At 35.4% G+C, this 21,086-nt stretch overlaps 1 protein-coding gene across 10 annotated transcripts in view; it reads left to right on the forward strand.

Moving 5' to 3' along the window:
- Positions 1–21,086, forward strand: part of HFM1 (helicase for meiosis 1) — a 126,463-nt gene that overhangs the window by 72,611 nt on the left and 32,766 nt on the right. For all 10 annotated transcript variants that reach the window (XR_012090027.1, XR_012090026.1, XM_073008588.1 and 7 more), the window contains 10 exons: positions 7,943–8,034; positions 10,286–10,392; positions 10,488–10,535; positions 14,057–14,154; positions 14,237–14,368; positions 16,957–17,042; positions 17,262–17,345; positions 17,474–17,631; positions 19,419–19,522; positions 19,981–20,127. Coding sequence is in view for 8 of the 10 variants with exons in the window: in XM_073008588.1 (XP_072864689.1) it covers positions 7,943–8,034; positions 10,286–10,392; positions 10,488–10,535; positions 14,057–14,154; positions 14,237–14,368; positions 16,957–17,042; positions 17,262–17,345; positions 17,474–17,631; positions 19,419–19,522; positions 19,981–20,127 (1,056 nt within the window). In the remaining 2 variants the exon portion in view is untranslated. The remainder of the gene's footprint in view (positions 1–7,942; positions 8,035–10,285; positions 10,393–10,487; positions 10,536–14,056; positions 14,155–14,236; positions 14,369–16,956; positions 17,043–17,261; positions 17,346–17,473; positions 17,632–19,418; positions 19,523–19,980; positions 20,128–21,086) is intronic.

Consider the following 21,086-nt stretch of genomic DNA (forward strand, 5'->3'; position numbering starts at 1 on the left):
GTAGCTGAGATTACAGGTGCCTGCCACTGCACCCAGCTAATTTTTGTATTTTTAGTAGAGACAGGGTTTCATCGTCTTGACCAGGCTGGTCTCGAACTCCTGACCTCATGATCCACCCGCCTCGGCCTCCCAAAGTGCTCAGATTACAGGTGTGAGCCAACACGCCCGGCCGAATCCAGTAACCTCTTAAGTGAATTCCATTTCATCAGTTACTTACCCCCACTTCTCCCATACTCCTACCCACAACCAATCTGCTGTTCTTTTTCTGAAATAACTTATTTTCAGAATCCAATTTAATTAAAATATTGCTTAAGAATTTTAAGTGATCACCTGTTATTTTACAAATCAAATCCAAAATATAACCTCCTTTAATGTCATTTGAGGGCTCTTTCAGGGCCTCTCTAGTCTCTCTAGTCTATCATTAGTCATGTTTTAATAATAAAATTAGGTAACACTTATAAAATATTAGGCACCATGCTAAGTACTATATACCTGTTTTTAATTGCACCTAATCTTCTCCACAACAAACTTCTGAGGTGGGTGGTTTTATTATCCCCACATTACATTAAGAACCTGATCACGTAACTTGTACATGATCACTTGCCTACCTTATAAGAGGAGGAGCAGGGATTCTAATCAACTCTGTTTGATCAGGACTCATAATCACTATCAAGCTATATGTTTTTCCAGCCATCATTCTAGTATTCTAAAGATAGTCTTTCTAACTTTACTCTTTGGATAAACAGTATTTTCCCCAAGGTCATAATGGCATTATTTCCTCTCTACCAAAGCATATTAGTCACTTAAAAAACCCTTCTGAAGACCCATTATTTGTAGTAGGCCATTCTACACTGACCATTCCTCTTAGATTTGATTTCCTCCATACTCAGGTTTATATGTAAATACTAACATTAGCAGATTTTTTTGTCCTCTAGGTACTTGGCATGTGGTTATCTTCCAACCAACCTGTAAGTTCTGGAGATTGTGTCTTCTACATTTTTTGGTGTGTCTTTTGTGCCTGGTGGCATTACAGGCACAAAGTGCATGTTAAGAAAATATTTTAAATTATTTTTAAATTTTTGTGGGCAAATAGTAAGTATATATTTATAGAGTTCATGAGATATTTTGGTACAGGTATGCAATGCGTATAATCATATCATGGAAAATCCATCCCCTCAAGCATTTATCCTTTGTGTTACAGGCAATCAAATTATACTCTTTAAGTTATATTAAAATGTGCAGTCAAATTATTATTGACTATAGTCACCCTATTATGCTATCAAATACTAGGTCTTATTCATTGTTTCTGTTTTTTGCTTTTTTTTTTTTTTCCTTCTTTGTACCCATTAACCATCCCCACCAACCTCCTCTCCACCCTCCCACTACCCTTCCCAGCCTCTGGTAACCATCTTTCTACTCTCTATGTCCATGAATTCAATTATTTTGATTTTCAGATTCCACAAATAAGTAAAAACATGCAATGTTGGTCTTTCTGTGCCTGGCTTATTTAACTTAGCATAATGACCTGGGCTTCCATCCATGTTGTTGCAAATGATAGAATCTCATTCTTTCTGTGGCTAATACTCCATTGTGTGGATGTACCACATTTTCTTTATCCATTCATCTGTTGATGGACACTAAGTTGCTTCCAAATCTTGGCTGTTGTGAACAGTGCTGCAATAAACACTGAGAGTGTAGATAACTCTTTGATATAATGATTTCCTTTCTTTTGGGCATATACTCAGCAGTGGGATTGCTGGATCATATAGTAGCTCTTTTTTTAGTTTTTTGAGGGACCTCCAATATATTTTATCCATTGTGGTTGTACTAATTTACATCCCACCAATAGTGTACAAGGGTTCCCTTTTCTTCACGTCTTCACCAGCATTTATTATTGCCTGTTATTTGGATAAAAGCCATTGTAACTGGGGTGAGATGATATCTCATTGTACTTTTGATTTGCATTTCTCTGATGATCAGTGATGTTGAGCACCTTTTCATATGCCTGTTTACTGTTTGTGTGTCTTCTTTTGAGAAATGTCGATTCAAATCTTTTGCCCATTTTTCAACTGGATTATTAGATTTTTTCCTATAGAGTTGTTTGAGCTCCTTATATATTCTGGTTATTAATCTTTTGTCAGATGGGTAGTTTGCAAATATTTTCTCCCATTCTGTGGGTTTTCTCTTCACTTTGTTGATTGTTTCCTTTGCTGTGTAGAAGATTTTTAACTTGATATGTTCCCATTTGTCCATTTTTGGTTGCCTGTGCTTGTGGGGTATTACTCAAGAAATTTTTGCCCAGACCAATGGCCTGGAGAGTTTCCCTAATATTTTCTTGTAGTAGTTTTGTAGTTTGAGTTGTTAGATTTAAGTATTTACTCCATTTTGATTTGATTTTTATATATGTCAAGAGATAGGGGGTCTAGTTTCATTTTCTGCATGTGGATATCCAGTTTTCCCAGCACCTTTTATTGAAGAGACTGTCTTCCCTAATGTATGTACTTGGCACCTTTGTCAAAAGTGAGTTCACTGGATGTGTATGGATGTCTTTCTGGGTTCTTTATTCTGTTCCGTTGATCAATGTGTCTGTTTTTATGCCAGTACCATGCTGTTTTGGTTACTATAGCTCTGTAGTATAGTTTGAAACCAGGTGTTGTGATTCCTCCAGTTTTGTTCTTTTTGCTTAGACTAGCTTTGGCTATTCTGGATCTTTTGTAGTTCCATATAAATTTCAGGATTTTTTTTTTCTCTTTCTGTGAAGAATGTCATTGGTATTTTGACAGGGATTGCACTGAATCTCTAGATTGCTCTGTGTAGTATGGAAATTTTAACAATATTGATTTTTCCAATCCATGAACATGGAATATTTTTTCATTTTTTGGTGTCCTCTTCAGTTTCTTTCATCAGTGTTTTATAGTTTTTATGTTTTCTTGTTTGTTTGTTTTTGAGATGGAATCTCCCTCTGTCGCCCAGGCTAGAGTGCAGTGGTGTGATCTTGGCTCATTGCAACCTCCGCCTCTCATGTTCAAGCAATTCTCCTGCCTCAGCCTCCTGAGTAGTTGGGATTATAGGCGCTTGCCATCACGTCCAGCTAATTTTTGTATTTTTAATAGAGATGGGGTTTCGCCATGTTGGCCAGGCTAGTCTCAAACTCCTGACTTCAAGTGATCTGCCCGCCTTTGTCTTCCAAAGTGCTGGGATTACAGGCGTGAGCCACTGCAATCAACCAGTGTTTTATAGTTTTAATTACAAAGATCTTTCACTTCTTTCATTAATTTCTAGATATTTAATTTTAGGCGTGGGTGTTATATATGAGATTACTTTTTTATTTCTTTTTCGGCATTTTCACTGTTGGCATATAGGAATGCCACTGATTTTTGTATGTCGATGTTGTATCCTGCAACATTACTGAATTTATTTATTATTTCTGACAGTTTTCTTGTGGATTCTTTATGTTTTTCCAAATATAAGATTATTTCATCTGCAAACAAGGATAATTTGACTTCTTCCTTTCCAAGTTGAATGTCCTTTATTTATTTCTCCTATCTGATTGCTATAGCTAGGACTTCCAATACTATGGTGAATAATAGTGGTGAAAGTGGGCATCCTTGTCATATTCCATATCTTAGAGGAAAGCTTTTCCATTTGTCCCCATTCAGTATGATACTAGCTGTGGGTCATGATAGATGGTTTTATTATTCCTTCTATACCCAGTTTTTTGAGGATATTTATCATGAATGGATGTTGAATTTTATCAAATGCTTTTTCAGCATCAATAGTGATTTTTGTTCTTTATTGTCTTGATATGATGTATCACATTGGTTGATTTGCATATGTTGAACTATCCTTGCATCCCTGGGATAAACCCCACTTAATCATGTTGAATAATCTTTTCAGTGTGTTGTTGAATTTGGTTTGCTAGTATTTTGTTGAGGGTTTTTGCATCAATATTCATCAAAGATATTGGCCTCTAGTTTCCCTTTTTTGATATGTCTTTGTCTGGTTGTAGTATCAGGGTAATAACGTCCTAGTAGAGTAAGTTTGGAAGTATTCCCTCCTCCTCTATTTTTTGAAACAGTTTGAGTAGGATTTGTGTTAGTTCTTCTTTAATTGTTTGGTAGAATTCAGCAGTGAAGCCATTGGGTCCCAGGCTTCTCTTTATAGGGAGACTTTATCATGGCTTCAGTGTCATTATTATTTTTCTGTTCAGCTTTTGGGTTTCTTCATGGTTCAATCTTAGTAGGTTGTATGTGTCTAGGAATTTGCTCATTTCTTCTAGATTTTCCAATTTATTGGCTTTTCCAACTTAGTGGCTCCTAGTAGCCACTAATGATCCTTTGAATTTGTATGGTATCAGTTGTAATGCCTCCTTTTTCATCTCTGATTTTATTTATTTGGATCTTTTCTTTTTCTTCTTAGTGTAGCTGAAGGTTTGTCAATGTTGTTAAACTTTTTGAAAACCAATACTCTTGTTTCATTGGTCTTTTGTATTGTTTTCTTCATGTCAATTTTATTTCTGCTCTGATATTTATTATTTCTTCTGCTAATTTTGTGTTTGATTAGAACTTGCTTTTCTAGTTCTTTAAGATGCATCATTAAGTTTTTTATTTGACATTTTTCTTCTTTTTTGATGTAGGCACTTGTAGCAAGAAACTTTCCTCTTCATACTACTTTTGCTGTATCCTATTGGCTTTGGTATGTTGTGTTTCCATTATCATTTGTTTCAAGAAATTTTTCAATTTTCATCTGAATTTCTTCATTGACCTACTGCTCATTTAGGAGCATGTTGTTTAATTTCCATGTATTTGTATAGTTTCCAGAATTATTTTTGCTATTTATTTCTAGTTTTATTCCAGAAGATGCTTGATATTATTTCAATTTTTAAAACTGTTTTAAGATCTGTTTTGTGACCTAACATATGGTCTCTCCTTGAATGGCCCATGTGCTGATGAGAAAGATGTGTATTCTGTAGCTGTTGGATGAAATGTTTTGTAAATATCTATTAGGTCCATTTGGTCTATAGTGCAGATTAAATTTGATGTTTCTTTGTCAATTTTCTGTGTGGATGATCTGTTCAGTGCTGAAAGTGGGGTGTTGAAGTCTCCAGCTATCATCATGTTGGGGCCTCTCTCTTTATCTCTAATAATATTTGCTTTATATATCTGGGTGCTCCTCACTACAACTTCCACCTCCCAAGCTCAAGCAACCCTCCTACCTCAGCCCCCGAAGTAACTGGGATCACAGGCATGTGCCACCATTCCTGATTAATTTTTTTGTAGTTTTGGTAGAGATGGGGTTTTGCCATGTTGCTCACACTTGTCTCAAAGTGCTGAGTTCAGGAAATCCTCCTGCCTTGGCCTTGCAAATTTCTGGGATTACAGGCGTGACCCGTTCTGCCCAGCCTCGGTCTGTGTATTTTTATTGGAGAGTTTAGTCCATTTACATTCAATGTTGTTATTGATAAGTAGGAACTTACTCCTGACATTTTGTTACTTGTTTTCTGGTTGTTTTACGGTCTTCTCTTCCTTCTTTCTGTCTTTCCTGTCTTACGTTCAGTGAAGGTGATTTTCTCTGGTGGCGTGCTTTAATTTCTTGCTTTTTATTGTTTGTGTGTCTGTTTTATGTTTTTCAATTTGAGGTTACCATGGGGTTTGCAAATCCTGTCTTATAAACCATTATTTCACATTGATGATAACCTAACACTGATTGCCTAAACAAGCAAACAAAAATGTAAAAAGAAAACTAATAAAAACTCTATACTTTAACTTCTACCCCATGCTTTTTACCTTTTTCTTGTTTCCCTTTACATCTTATTATTCTATGTCTTGGAAAGCTGTTGTAGCTATTATTTTTGATTGTTTCATTGTTTAGTCTATTTAAGTCAAGACAAGTTTACACACCACAATTACAGTGTTATAATATTCTGTTTTTCTGTGTGCTTACTATAACCAGTGAGTTTTGTACTTTCAAATGATTTTTTTCTTGCTCATTAACATCCTTTTCTTTCAGATTGAAGAACTTCCTTTAACATTTCTTAGAGAACAGGTCTGGTGTTGATGAAATCCCTCAGCTTTTGTTTGTCTCGGAAGGTCTTTATTTCACCTTCACCATTAAAGGATATTTTCACCAGACATACTATTCTAGAGTAAAAGGGTTTTTTTTTTTTTCTTTAGCACTTTAAATATGTCATGCCACTCTCTCATGGCCTGTAAGGTTTCCACTGAAAAGTCTGCTGCCAGACATATTGGAGCTCCATTGTATGTTATTTATTTCTTCCTGCTCTTAGGATCCTTTCTTTATCCTTGACCTTTGGGAGTTTGATTATTAAATACCATGAGGTAGCCTTCTTTGGGTTAAATCTGCTTGATATTCTATAACATTCTTTTATTTGAATGTTGATATCTTTCTCTGTGTTTGGGATGTTCTCTGATACTATGCCTTTGAATAAACTTTCTACCCCCATCTCTTTCTACACCTCTTCTTTAAGGCCAATAACTCTTAGATTTGCCCTTTTGAGGCTATTTTCTATATCTTGTAGGTGTGCTTCATTTTTTTTTTTAAATTATTTTTTCTTTTGTCTCCTCTGACTATGTATTTCCAAATAGCCTGTCTTCAAGCTCACTTATTCTTTCTTCTGCTTGATCAGTGTTGCTTAAGATACTCTGATGCGTTCTTCAGCATGTCATTGCATTTTTCAACTCTAGGATTTCTGTTTAATTCTTTTTGATTATTTCAATCTCTTTGTTAAATTTATCTGATGGAATTCTGAATCCTTCATCTGTGTTTTCTTGAATTTCTTTGAGTTTCTTCAAAACAGCTATTTTGAATTCTCTGTCTGAAAGGTCACATATCTCTCTTTTTCTAGGATTGATTCCTCCTGCCTTATTTAGTTCATTTTGGTGAGGTCATGTTTTCTGGAGGTGTTCTTTGGTGTCTGAGCATTCAGAAGCTAGTTATTTATTCTAGTCTTCACAGTCTGGGCTTGTTTTTGCCTCTCCTTCTTGAGAAGACTTTCCAGGTATTCACAGGAACTTTTCCATAAACCCAATTATGCTGTGGTTTATGCAGATTCGTAGACCTACCACCTCGGTGGTCATGGATAAGACCGAGAAGAATTCTCTGGACTAGCAAAGACTCTTGTTTTTTTCCCTTACTTTCTCCCAAAAATACTGATTCTGTCTCTGTGCTGAGCCACTTGCAATTGGGGCAATGCTGATGTAAGCACTCCTGTGGGTACCACCACTGGGACTGTGCTGGGTCAGACTTGAAGCCAGCACAGCACTGGGCCTTGCCCAGGGCCTTTCCCTTTGGGATGGTGAGTTCCCCCAGGTCCTAGGTGTGTCCAGAGATACTGTCTGGGAGCCAGGGATTGTGGAGTCAAAAACCTTAGCAATTTACGTAGTGTTCTATTCTATTGTGGCTAAGCTAGCACTCAAACCAAAACACACATTCCTTCTCACTCTTTCCTCCCCTTTCCACAGGCAGAAGAGTCTCTGCTTGTGGTCACCACCTTTGCTGGTGCTCAGAGAGTTGTGCCAAGTCATCACTGATGTTCACTTAAAGCCCAAGGGCTCTTCTGTCAGCTTATAGTGAATGCTGCCAGGCCTGGGGCTCATGCTTCAAGGCAGTAGGCGCCCCTCTGGCCCAGGGCAGGTCCAGAAATGCTGTCTAAGAGCCTAGGCCTGGACTTGGAGACCGCAAGAGCCTCCTTGTTGCTCTACCCAACCATGACCAAGCTGATACCTGATTTTTGATTCTTGTGACAGTGCTTTTGTGTGTGCATATTGTTGTTAAAATTTGGTGTTCCCATAGCAGGGACCAATGGTCTAGGCTTCTGTTCTGCCATCTTTCTTCTCCTCCCCTCAGGAAATGTTTGTTTAACAAAAAAAGAAGTTGTTTCAGCTGATGAGGGGAGTGTTCATTTTTCCATCTTTTCTTACAGAAGCAGGAAGATTGATGGCTTGGTATTATATTACATTTGAGACAGTGAAGAAATTTTATACAATCAGTGGAAAAGAAACCTTATCAGATCTGGTAAATTAATTTTCACTAGAAAATAAATATATAATGGTAGAGTATAAAATAATATTTGAGAAACAACTAATTTGTGTATCTCATATAATTTAGGAATGAATGAGCAGAAAAGAAAGCATTTCTAAGAATGCTTATGTTTCCTCTGGTGTAATTCTGATCATGAGATATAGAATAGTTCTTAGAATATATTATATTTTCTGTTTTAACTCAGGCTAAGAAAATTTATATACAAAACTAAAGTAGGTATGGCAACTGCTTTACAACTTAGGTGATAATGCTAATTACCTTGGTAGTGGCTACAGAATGTAATAATATGTAAGAAAGATTCCAAGATGATGTGGTATGATATATTAGGAAAGTCTGCCATGAGCGAAGGACAGTGAGTTGCATGCAGCATATGTGCCACAAACTTGCAACCCTTCCCTAAATCTTTTGGGTCAGAATAGTGAGAACAATGGAAATAGAATAGTATTGGTGATGACCCAGATAAAAGAACTGACTGTAGAGAAAATGAGAATAATAACAGGTTATGCTAAAATGTCCACAATGGGGCAACTTTGCAGCTGCAGCAGTGAACAGAACCATAGGCATGTCATTGGCACATACTAATTGTGTTGGTCCTTTCTTCCTTTACTTAGGACATGAATGTGAAACAATATTTATAAAAGAAAATATTTACTCTCAAATTTAAGCTATTCATTTTTATTAAAATATCTAATTGGATTACTGTGGTAAGATTATTATAGTAAAAATTACACAGTCGATTTCCAGTTATGATTGAGGAGTCACATAAACAACAATTGATGAAAGATAGAAGGTTTGTATTTTTGTGTAAACATTATTCTTAACTAAGGAGAAATCAAAGAGTCGAAAACACCCACTATTAACATTAACTCATCTGATCTGGAGTTTAGCAAGTGTGTAAGAAAATTAAAACAAGTGTTAGTTCCATTTTAGATATGTGGGAAACCAAAGCACAGAGACTGCTTTGTCATCTGGCAGAAGTAGGCTCTAGAATCCAAATTTCCTAGTATCTAAAACATTCTTTCTATGACTAAATTATCCTCAATTGAGATAATGATTTGCAAACTATAGAACAGAATAGTAGTAGTAGTAGTGTTACTGGCGGGGGTCCTTGCTCCCAGAGCTCCCAAGATGGTAGTGGGCTGCTTCCAAAATGGTGGCAGGCAACTTCCAAGATGGTGGCAAGCCTCATGTTCTCTGACCTGGGGTTCTTGGCCTCACAGATTCCAAGGAACGGAATCTTGGGCCATGCAATGAGTGTTATAAGTCTATTAGAAGCCGTGTTCCCAGAAGAGAACTGTTCAACCCAGTGACTAGTGTTCAGCTCGATTAGGACGAACGCAGGCACTTAGCCATGCAGGAACAATGGCAAGCCTTTAGCCCAATTGGGAGTGGCAGTGGGCGCCTTGCTGGATCAGGAGCGCAGTGGACACCCTGCTGGATCTGGAGGGATGGAAGTCAGCTGTGGGTCTGCCACAGCAGCAAATAGCAGTGGTGGATGGCGAGCAAAAGCTCAGCTCCAGCTCCAGAAGTAACAAAACACGGACCAGAAGAGTGCAGTTGCAAGATTTAATAGAGTGAAATAGAGTGAAGACAGGGCTCCCACATAAGGGGAGGGGACCCAAGTGGGTTGCCATAGCCAGCTCCAATGCTTGGATTTCTTTCCCGATCCTTGTCCCTCCCACTGTGCTCACAGGCAGTAGATGATTGGCTATTTCTTTACCTCCTGTTTTGCCTAATGAGCATTTTAGTGAGCGCTCTGATTGGTCGGGTGTGGGCTGAGTTGCAAGCCCCGTGTTTAAAGGTGGATGCGGTCACCTTTCCAGCTAGGCTTAGGGGTTCTTAGTCAGCCTAGGAAATTCCAGCTAGTTCTGTCTCTCAGTAGTAACAAAATCAATGTTTATTGAGGACTTATTTATTACTATGTGATAGGCACTGGGCTAGATATTTTAAATTCTATCTTGTTAATCTTTAAAGTCTTATTGGTATAGTCCTGGTGTCTAATGCAGTATCTGGTATATAATAGGAGTTTGTAAGCATTTGTTAGTGAATGAATGAATCCTTAAAGAACCATAATGTATAAAGCAGGTTTTTAACTCTGTTATGTTGATTGATAAAACGGTGATGGTTTAAGGCAGTATGAAAAATAAATAAATGTGGAGAAAGGATGAGAGGATATAAACAAAAAATAGACTTCATTAAATGGACAACTGCTGAAATGTTATAGGTTACATTGATAGCCGGCTGCAAGGAATTTCTAGATATACAGTTAAGGATAAATGAAAAGAAAACACTGAATACTTTGAACAAAGATCCCCATCGGATAACTATCAGGTAGAGAAATTGTATATGTTTTAAATAATTTTAAGAGGTTTTATTTAATTAAAATAAATAATAATACATGTTTTGCCATGTGGTTTTATTTACAGATTTCCAATGGAAGGAAGAATTAAAACAAGAGAAATGAAAGTAAATTGGTAAAGATGATTCATACTTATGAAAGTTTTCTTTTTTTGGTTTTAAAACATATTTTAAATTTGTTTTTCTTAATACAGAAAAAAATTACATAAAAATGAGTTAGAATGTGGATGTGAAATTTCTTAGAACTCTCAGACTTTAAAATTGATGATTTGTGAATGCTTTTTCTTAACAAATATTTGTTCAGAGTGTATTCTGTTGAGGCAAGGTGGACGGTTGAAAGCAGACATGCTTCTTATGCTTCTCATTGTCAGGAGCTTTCAAGTTAGCTTGAATGAGAGTAATACATTTGTATTATTTGTAAATTGTGGACAGTATGAAAACCTGTGTAATAAATGTCTACTGAATGGTAGTGGCATTCTGGGAGAGACAAAGAGTAAAAGCAAAATCATTAGTAAAGTAGTGTATATGTGACAGTGGATGACTATTCTGCCAAAAATGGGGAGTTTGTACAGAGATTAGTAATTGAAAGAGTAAATTAAGGTTACACTGTAACTTGTGACTTTTAGCAGTTTGCAATCACAAATGCAATGATACTGTTTTCTGTTATGCTACGTGCTTGGCTTTCTGAGGATGTAGGTCTTAGTGTTATGTAATTTAAGGTGAAATGATCTTTTTTAATGTGGCTCAATAAAACCAATTAGCCAAAGAATTTATTTTTCCTCCATAGCTAGAGGAGGCCATTCTTTCTTTGGGATTCTTCCTGACATCTCATTAAATTTTATCTTCCAAATACCTTTAAGTCTATAAAATAGTCTTCTCATTGTTGTTTACAATTCATCAGGCAGATTTGTAGCGTGTACCACTGAAGTTAATGTTTATTTTCTTAGCTGTACTTCTATATTCAAATATTTATTTCTATAAATTCATATATCCTTAGAGATCATAGTAAATAAACTTAAGAGATGATAGAGCCCAATCCTCTCTTTTTACAAATGACATAAATGATGCCCATGTAAGTTATGACTTCACCAAGGTTATGTTGCTATCTAGAACTCTTGATTTTCTCATTTTTCCCCCCAGTATACTGTGTTGCATAAATTATTGAGTCAAATTAAATCAAGTATTTTTCCACACTCATTTTCATGGAAACACTTTATTTGAACTTTCAGTGCTTCCATTAACTTTGCCTTAAATTGGGTAGTATATTCTTTTGATTGAAGCTGCCAGATTTTAAAGTTTATTATACTTTATAATTGTTTTTATACATGTCATAATTTAGATTCCCATTGTCATTTCACGCCTTTGTGCATCTTGTTTAAGCATAGCCAAGAAGAGAGAATGTGTGTATGTGTGGGATGGAGGGGTCTTAATCCAAAATTTATAGTCTTTTGGTCGGTGATGATGGCTAATAGTTACCTTTTTCATGGCTTTGTCATATCCGTTACTTTGCTGAACTTCAAATCTGTTCTTCTCCAAGTAGATGTTAATCCTCTTAGTTTAGGATTTTATCTTTCAAATTTCTGGTTTCCACCCCTTTTTATTTTATTTATTTATTTATTTATTTATTTATTTATTTATTTATTTTGAGACAGAGTGTTGCACTGTGGCCCAGGCTCGAGTGCAATGGCATGATCTCGGCTCACTGCAACCTCTGCCTCCCAGGCTCAAGTGATTCTCCTGCCTCAGCTTCCAGAATACCTGCGATTACAGGAGCACACTATCACACCTGGCTAATTTTTGTATTTTTAATAGAGATGGGGTTTCACCATGTTGGCCAGTCTGGTCCTGAACTCCTGACCTCAAAAGTGATCCGCCTGCCTCAGCCTCCCAAAGTGCTAGGATTACAGGCGTGAGTCAGCGTGCTTGACTCTGCCCTTTTAATTTAAGGCTATTTTTAAATTCTTCCTAGCTTTAATTCCTAGGTCTTCCCTCTTCAGCACTAGCTCTGTTTTCTTTAACTGGTGTTTTTCAGTGAACTCACAGGGTATGATACGGAGCCGCTATACGAAGCCCTGGACTTCCCAACTCTGGATTCCCCTTTTACACACAAGAATAAACTGTTTGTGTGTAGACTGATATGGTCTGATCATAAATGTAATTCTAACTGAATGAATACTTCATCTCATTTAATTCTTTTACTAACCCTGGGTTAGTCATAACTACCATGTAACTCTGCCCCTGTTAGTTGAGGTGGTAGAGGTGCCGCCTCACCTGAGGCTGTGGCACTTCTCTTTCTACTGAGGACAAGCTCAGGGGTAAGATCACAGGACATCACTGCTTGCCTTATCTGGTGCAGAGAAACAGAGAGCCCTGCCATGGTTCTGTGAAAAGTATCCTATTTATTATTAGATATATTGCTTTTTAATATAAATAAATATTACTTCAAAAGTCTTATTTTTACTCCAGCAATTTTGTACTTCACATTTGTGCATCCTTAGGTAACTTAACAAGGAGTTTTATTTACCCAGCATTTAAAAGCACCGCATTTACATTTTTCCGTCAGTTCCTTCTTTGATAGTATACTGTGTATCTTTGTAACTATTTCTTATTAGTTGATATAAAATAATTTTCAGAAGCATATACCATAGCCAAAAAAAGTGAATAGTTTAAATTTCTGTTGTATACATCCATTCCAGGAAGTGAGTTGATTACTTCTTTCAATTTTCATGTATCTTCTGCTAAACTAAATCATGAAATATAACTATTCTACCCTTTTTCTTTGTATAGCTGACTGTATTGGTCTTATCAAGAGACCTCCTTCTACTGGAGGAGTTTAGGAAGAAATTTGTTATTTAAAAGAGATCTCCTTAAGAGAGTAATAATACGTACAGTAACTTTAGTTAGAACCATCAGTGATTTGCATATCAGTGCCTGATTAGGTAAGTTTATGGGCAAAACAGGTAGTAAAGAACCCAGGATATAGTAGGCACACAGGCACTAGTGTCTTTTTTCTCCTTATACAACTAACACCTCAAATTTAGTAGCCAAGCAGCTTCTGGTTTTTAATAACCAGCTAATATGCTACTGACCTTCATACACTGAACGGAATTATCAGCACCTAATACTATGCCTGGCACTTAGTAAGCATTTAATAAAAATTTGTTGATTAAAAAAGTTGTATTTGTTGATTAAACAAGTTGTATTATTTTTCTCTAATTCCTTGAAAAGAAATAGTAGAGCCAAAAGATAGAACTGTATTGGAGGAGAACATGAAAACAATTTGAGATAGTTGAGATTAAAGTAACAGTCTTAGTGAAAGTCTCCTGTGATTTTTATCAATCTAGAGATTATAATGAAAGTTGGAGAAGAAATGAGATCTTTTAGAGAGAGAGAGAGAGAGATTGAGTGAATAAAGAAGAGCAATAAATAAATAAAGACAACTTTGAGGATTTGGGGAAAAGGGAAGGAACTTTTATTATTGACCTGCAATAATAACTATGCAAGATAGAGAATCATGTAATATTGCAGAAATTAAGGCAGAGAAAAGTTTTAAGAAGGACTACTTCAGTGAGTGATGTCAAGTACTGTAAGATAGATAACCCTTAAAAGGGAGTAACAATTTTTTTCTTTCCCCCAGTCTTATTCAGGCTCAACTAGGATGCATTCCCATACAAGATTTTGCTTTGACGCAAGATATCGCAAAGATTTTCAGACATGGCTCCCGAATTACAAGATGTATGTTACAGGATTAGTGGATTTTAAATATTTTTTCCAATAAACTAGTATATTAGATTTAATATTGGAAACTTTTTTTTAGGGTTGTCAGATTTTGTAGCTGCTCAAGAAAAGAAGTTCACCGTACTATTGAATAGTTTGATTTTAGCTAAATGTTTTAGGTGTAAACTTTGGGAAAACTCTCTGCATGTATCCAAACAACTGGAAAAAATTGGTAAGTACTGAATATAGGCAGGCAGTTTGGCCATGTCTGCAATTTATTCACTGTTAGTAAAATTATTCTGTGATGATTACAGACCTTCAAGGAAGATATGTGTTTGTAGGCTTAAATAAGTGCTGTACTTTACTTTCAAAACTCTGATTTTCATTTGCTCCTGCTTGAAAGATTCTATTTGAAATCAACTGAATGATATATGAGTACATGAGAAACCTAATAAAAATTAATGCTGTCATTTGAAAATTTTTTCTCATACCAGGAGGGAAATTTGCTTATAATAATTAGGTAACTATGTGATGCCCTCTCGTCCACTTTTATGACTAATATTTTGTTTTGATCTCAATTACAAGGTACAGAGTTAGCAGTCCCAGCTGTTCCTAATTCATTACAGAAAATTATGTCACTTTTTTATGTCTTAATTTTTTTTTTCGTTTTCAATAACAGTAGGGTATTAATACTGATTTTTCATAGAGATTCTGTAGACAAAAGATTGTGCCTGATTATTTTGTCTATAGTAACCTTGTGTAGTGTGTGCTCTGAGACTATAGGGAGTACCATTTACAAAGGATTTTCCTGTTTGGTACCTGTGACCTTGTGACCCTATTCCTTCTTAGATAGCTAGAATTCTAAAAAGAGAGTTACTATCTTATGACTGACAGCCTTGTTAGTTTTACAATTTTGTATGCATCTTGAGGGTATCAACAAATTAAATAATGGATTTTTGGGGATGTTTTGTTATTTATTTGAACAAAAATTACCAACTGTTTATGAAGAAGTCCTACCTTTTGTATCTGTGAAATTTGAAATCAGTGGGGTAGCAGAGGGATGACTAGGAAGTCATGGGAGCTGGGGTGAAGGGGAGATTGGCTGGTGCAAGTAAGGGGAGAGATTCTTGATGGAAAGGGTAACCTTCTTACAGAAGTCCTGGTAACCAAATACCACATCCATCCCACAAAGGCAAGAGTTCTCAATTGGAAAGGTGGTTCCATACAACATTTAGAAAATTTTGAAATTTGGCTAAGTGATTACTAGTAAATTTCATTATACTTGAAAAAGCCAATCTTTCTGGCTTTCTAGAGTATTGTCAATATGAGCATCCATTGCATTCTCTCCCTTCCAGATTGGTGAAACTAACCTGTTTTCACACATACTCATTACAGCTGAACAGAAAAAAGCAAATATTACCCAGAAAAAAAAAAACAACCATATAATAGAAAAATGAGAGAATCCAAACAAAAAGTTAAATCTAAGTTGTTACTGAGCATCTTGAAAAAAATAATGCATAGAAATTGATTTTAATGGTGGCTATAAAGTTAAAAGTCAATAAACATTTTGAGGGGAAATGGAAATGAACATTGAGGAATTATGAATACTAGAAACTGTGTCTTAAGAAGAACTAAGAGAAATTCCCAAGAACAAGTAAATATATGAGTAAGGAAATAGTGTCATGCCTTCACTAGTAATATATGTAATATATATGCCTTAGACAAGGTAGTAATATTTTGGAATTTTATACTGCTCAGTGTCTTCTATTTGGGGATTTGGATAAATTTATTCATAAGCATATAAGAATTTTAAATTCTGCCTTCTGACAGTATAAGGAAATAGGAAAATTTCAAAGAAGAAAATGAACTTGATGTTTTTTGTTGCTTGTTTGTTTTTGAGATGGAGATTCGCTCTGTTGCCCAGGCTGGAGTACAATGGCATGATCTCGGCTTACTGCAACCTCCGCCTCCCATATTCAAGTGATTCTCCGCCTCAGCCTCCCGAGTAGCTGGGATTACAGGCATGTGCCACCTCGCCTGGCTAATTTTGTATTTTTAGTAGAGACGGGGTTTCTCCATGTTGGTCAGGTTGGTCTCGAACTCCCGACCTCAGGTGATCCACCTGCCTCGGCCTCCGAAAGTGCTGGGATTACAGGCATGAGCCACTGGGCCCAATCAAATTTGATGTATTTAAGGAATAAAATGAAAGCAAGAGTGACTGGAGAGTAGTCAGCAAGAGGAGAGTTAAAAGAAATTAGATTTGAGACATAGACTGTAGTCAAGTCATATCAGTAAGGAAATTTGACCCCAGTAAGGAAATTGCCACTTCATTCTAAATGCAGTGGAAAAGCATTGGAAGTTTTAGGCAGTAGAGTAAAATAGTCTGGTTTAGGTACAGAAACATAGAACTGTATTTCTAAGACAGAAATGAGAGCCATAGTTTCATGAAGCAGTATTCCCTTGCTTCATTCAAGCATGATCTTTGAATCATGTTGCCTTTCTTTCAAGCATGAGTACAAAAGTACATATCTGTTGGTGATTGACCTGTGGATGACATATAGTGAAACTAAACGTCCATCATGTGGACCGGTTTCTCTTTCTTTTATAAAGCAAATGCATATTTTATTTGTCTGAATAAATATGAATAATTGAATAATGTCACAAACCAAATAATCCAACTGAAAACTTTTTACAAAAATCTTTATTTATTTGACTGGATCTTTAAATTTTTTTTTTACTAATTTAGTTGTTATATATTTAAATATATGTTTTATTTAAAGTGGGTTATTTTTAAGTTGTTGTTTGATTAATTTTCCACAGGTATAACATTGTCAAATGCAATCGTAAATGCTGGTTTGACTTCCTTTAAAAAAATAGAAGAAACAGATGCAAGGGAACTTGAATTGGTATTTACATTCACTTATTCCTAATTCCTGAATTCTAGCTAAATTCTGAGGCCTACCTTTATTTCTATTAAAAGTTATTTTCCTTCTCATAGTCATAAGTATTTTAACTTACCAAGGTTTTGGGTGATAAGCATTATTAAAGCTATGTATTCTAAAAAATATTTTACTGAAAGAATTTCACGTGTTGTGGTAAGGATATAATGGTGTAAATATTTTTAGATTTTAAATAGACATCCCCCCTTTGGAACCCAGATAAAAGAAACTGTGATGTATCTACCAAAATATGAACTTAAAGTGGAACAGGTAAATATTTTCTGTTTCTTAGATATTTTTTTGTCTTTTCAGAAATAAAGCTACCCATAAATAGGCTTCAGCTGAGTACAAGAAGTAAGATTATTTTTAACACTTTTTATACTTGTCCTTTTTTAAAGATTACAAGATATAGTGATACAACGGCAGAAATATTAGTGACTGTTATATTAAGAAACTTTGAACAGCTACAAACTAAAAGAACAGCATCGGATTCTCACTATGTTACCTTAATCGTAGGTGATGCAGATAATCAGGTAGTTTATCTGCACAAGATTATGTAAGTGTGAAATTCCTGACATTTGATTTTATTTCTAAGCATATACTGTAAAAGAAAAATTCTACTGGGAAAAAAAAAAAAACAAGATCATTGTGGGATCAACTAAATTACATTTTCCTGGCCCAATAATGGGGTAGTTTGTCTATTTTTCTATTAAAGAAGATATTAACATTGGGTCTGTTTTAAATTGTTATATTTAGTACTCAAATGAACAAAGTATAAAATCTATCACCATGGTACGAAACAAGTGAGTAGATTACCTCTAGGAGGTCTTTCTTATTTCACTGCTTTTCTCCAGTCATTCATGGTCCTACTACTGTTTGGATGCAGTCTCTCTCCTACTGACCTCAAAATACACCTTCTACTTCCAAATTAAGATCTAACAAATTACTATAGCTCCATTGTAGGATCCAAGCAAACAAAGCAAATGTATAGAGGAGGTACCCTCCCTTATATCTAGTTCTGTAGCATGCCATTCTATAATTTTTACTGCAGCATTTTTCCAGATACTATTATTTTCTCCCACAATATCATAAGCAATCTCTAAGTATCACTTGCAGCTATAACTAATATTTTTTTACACTTAGTAGGTTCCAAATATTGAATTATTTAATATTTGCATGATACAGGTGCTATCCATATTTTGTAGAAGAGAAAATTGAGACAAAAAGAGTTTAATGAGTTTATGATTAATCAAACCTTAATCATGGTCATATAGCTAGTTAATAGCAACATCTAGATTTGAACCCAAGCAATTTGACTCCAGAGCCTAGACTGCCAACCGTATTACTGTACTTGTAAGTCCAGGAATGGCAGTGATTCTGAAATGGGAATCTCCTAATCGCGCAGTATACTAGAAGATACCTTCCCAAAAAGTTGCATGCAAGGTTTCTGAAGGGACTGCAGTGACCAGGATATCCCTTTCACTGGTAACTGCTCTCCTGCAGCTAACCATGACCCACTTACAGAGAATATGCTATTGTACAAAATCTTTGTTCTCTGTGACTAATAAATCTATGACTATATGAGACTAAAATAAGTTCAGTCATAAAATTGGTTGCTGGTTTGTTTGTGATGTTTTTAGATACAAACCATTTTATATCAATTTAAAAATACTATTGAAATTGTTCTCATAATACATGTAACCTACGTATAGCCAGTTTAAAATGGTAGCAATCTAAGGACAAGTTCATGTGCTATTAATACAAAGTATATATTCTTATTAGGACTAACATGAGTAAATGCAAGGTAGAAACAGCTGTAATTAAGAAAATTAGAGATCGGAGGGGGTGACTCACACCTGTAATCTCAGCACTTTGAGAGGCTGAGCCAGGAGGATCACTTAAACTTAAAGCCCAGAGTTTCAGACCAGCCTGGGCAACAAAGTGAGATCCTATTTGTACAAAAATAAATAAATAAATAAATAATCTGGGCTTAGTGCCAATGTGCCTGTGGTCCCAGCTCCTCAGTAGACCGTGGCAGGAAGCCAAGCCTAGGAGTTTGTGGCTGCAGTGAGGTATGATTGCACCACTGCACTTCAGCCCAGGCAACAGAGTGAGACTCTGTCTCAAAAAAAAAAGAAAATTAGTTAGCTTTTTAAAAATCATGGTCAAGATACTGCCTTTGAACTCTGTTTTTCTCCCTCCTTAAAAGTTGGAGAAAGCAGTTTTCAGTAATTGATTTCTTTACTACTAGAGAGTATCTTTCTTAAGAACAATCAGCCCTTGACGATTAATATGTATTTCATTCAGTGTTTGGATCACTATTTAAACTATACTATTTTTCAGGGATTCTGTTTTGCTAAAAGCTGGAAATTGGGCTAAAAAGATTGCTGTGAAGAGAGCTCTTAAATCTGAAGATCTTAGCATAAATCTAATAAGTTCTGAATTTGGTAAGTTAATTGAAGTAATGAAGACGTGAATATAAATAACATAATTGCATTTAAAAAGTACATCCTTTATGCTGGTACAGAAAAACAGTATAAATGGTATAATGCAAAAATAAGATATTTAGATAATGTGAATAAACTTTAAAGGAAGTTTCATGTATTTAGGTATGTAAAAGATATCATGGACCAGGATGCAATAATTAAAAGTTTATCTTTTCATTTATAGATATTTTATTTTCCTAGATAAATTGCAGTTATTGTTGGAAGATTTTTATTTTTATAATGATCAATATATAATTTTTTAGTTGTTGTATTTTTTAACCTTTCAACATATTTTAACTTTCTGGACTTCTTAGCTCTAGGAGTTATAAAAATATAAGAGAGATAAAAAGAAATGTGTTCTCATATGTGGATTTATATGACTTAAATAAGCATTTGTATACCTTTTTTTCATTTTCCAGTTGGGCTTGATGTTCAGCAGAAATTTACAGTCTTTTACTTAGAACCCAAGAGGTTTGGAAATCAAATGACTATGCAAAGCAAATCTGAAACACAGATTTCCCATTCTAAACTTTCAGATAGATCTACAGTAGCAGGACCTAATAAAGGTAAATAGCTCTATTAATTCTTATTTTATATTAAAGCAAAGGTATGGCTAGAGAGGAATATCAGTGTTATGGTACTGCAACACTCCGATTGAGGATACTCTGGAATAAGATATTTAAGCTTCATAGTTATTGCATTAATAGTATATAGTAGACATTCTTATAGTTAATATTTGTCAAATTGGGGTGATAATTGGGGAACAAATTTTTTGATTCACCTTTTGGTATATGTATTAGTCCATTTTCGTGCTGCTGTTAAAGACATAGTTGAGACTGGGAAGAAAAAGAGATTTAATTGGACTTACAGTTTCACATGGCTGGGGAGGCCTCAGAATCATGGTGGGAGTTAAAGGGCACTTCTTACATGGCAGCAGCAAGAGAAAACTGAGGAAGAAGCAAAAGCAGAAACCCTTGATAAACCCATCAGATCTCATGAGACTTATTCACTATCAGAATAGCAAGGGGAAAACTGGCCTCCATGATTCAGTTACCTCCCCCTCAGCCCTTTCCACAACATATGGGAATTCTGGGAGATACAATTCAAGTTGAGATTTTGGTGAGGACACAGCCAAACCATGTCAGTATACGTTTTTCCTTTTCCATACTTATGCCATCGTTACAGCCATTGTCAGGGGAGAGCAAGTGATGTACAAGAATCAACAGATCTGTTAAGACAAATCAGAGTGAAAATGAATTATTGTTTTATATTATGGGAATTTTTCAAACATATACAAAAGTAGATAGAAGTATGTGATGAACTTTCATTTACTCATTATCCACTTTGAACAGTAATTAACTCATGGCTACTACTTTCATCTATACCTCTCTTTAGTTTTTTTCCATCCATATTTTGAAGCAAATTGTAGATATCACATGATTTCCTCCATAAATGTTTCATTATATATCTATCTAAATGGTAAAGATTTTTTTAAACTACAATACTTTTATACATAAAAACTAAT

The sequence above is a fragment of the Chlorocebus sabaeus genome, chromosome 20 (genome assembly GCF_047675955.1).
Source record: "Chlorocebus sabaeus isolate Y175 chromosome 20, mChlSab1.0.hap1, whole genome shotgun sequence".
Taxonomy (NCBI): Eukaryota; Metazoa; Chordata; class Mammalia; order Primates; family Cercopithecidae; genus Chlorocebus; species Chlorocebus sabaeus.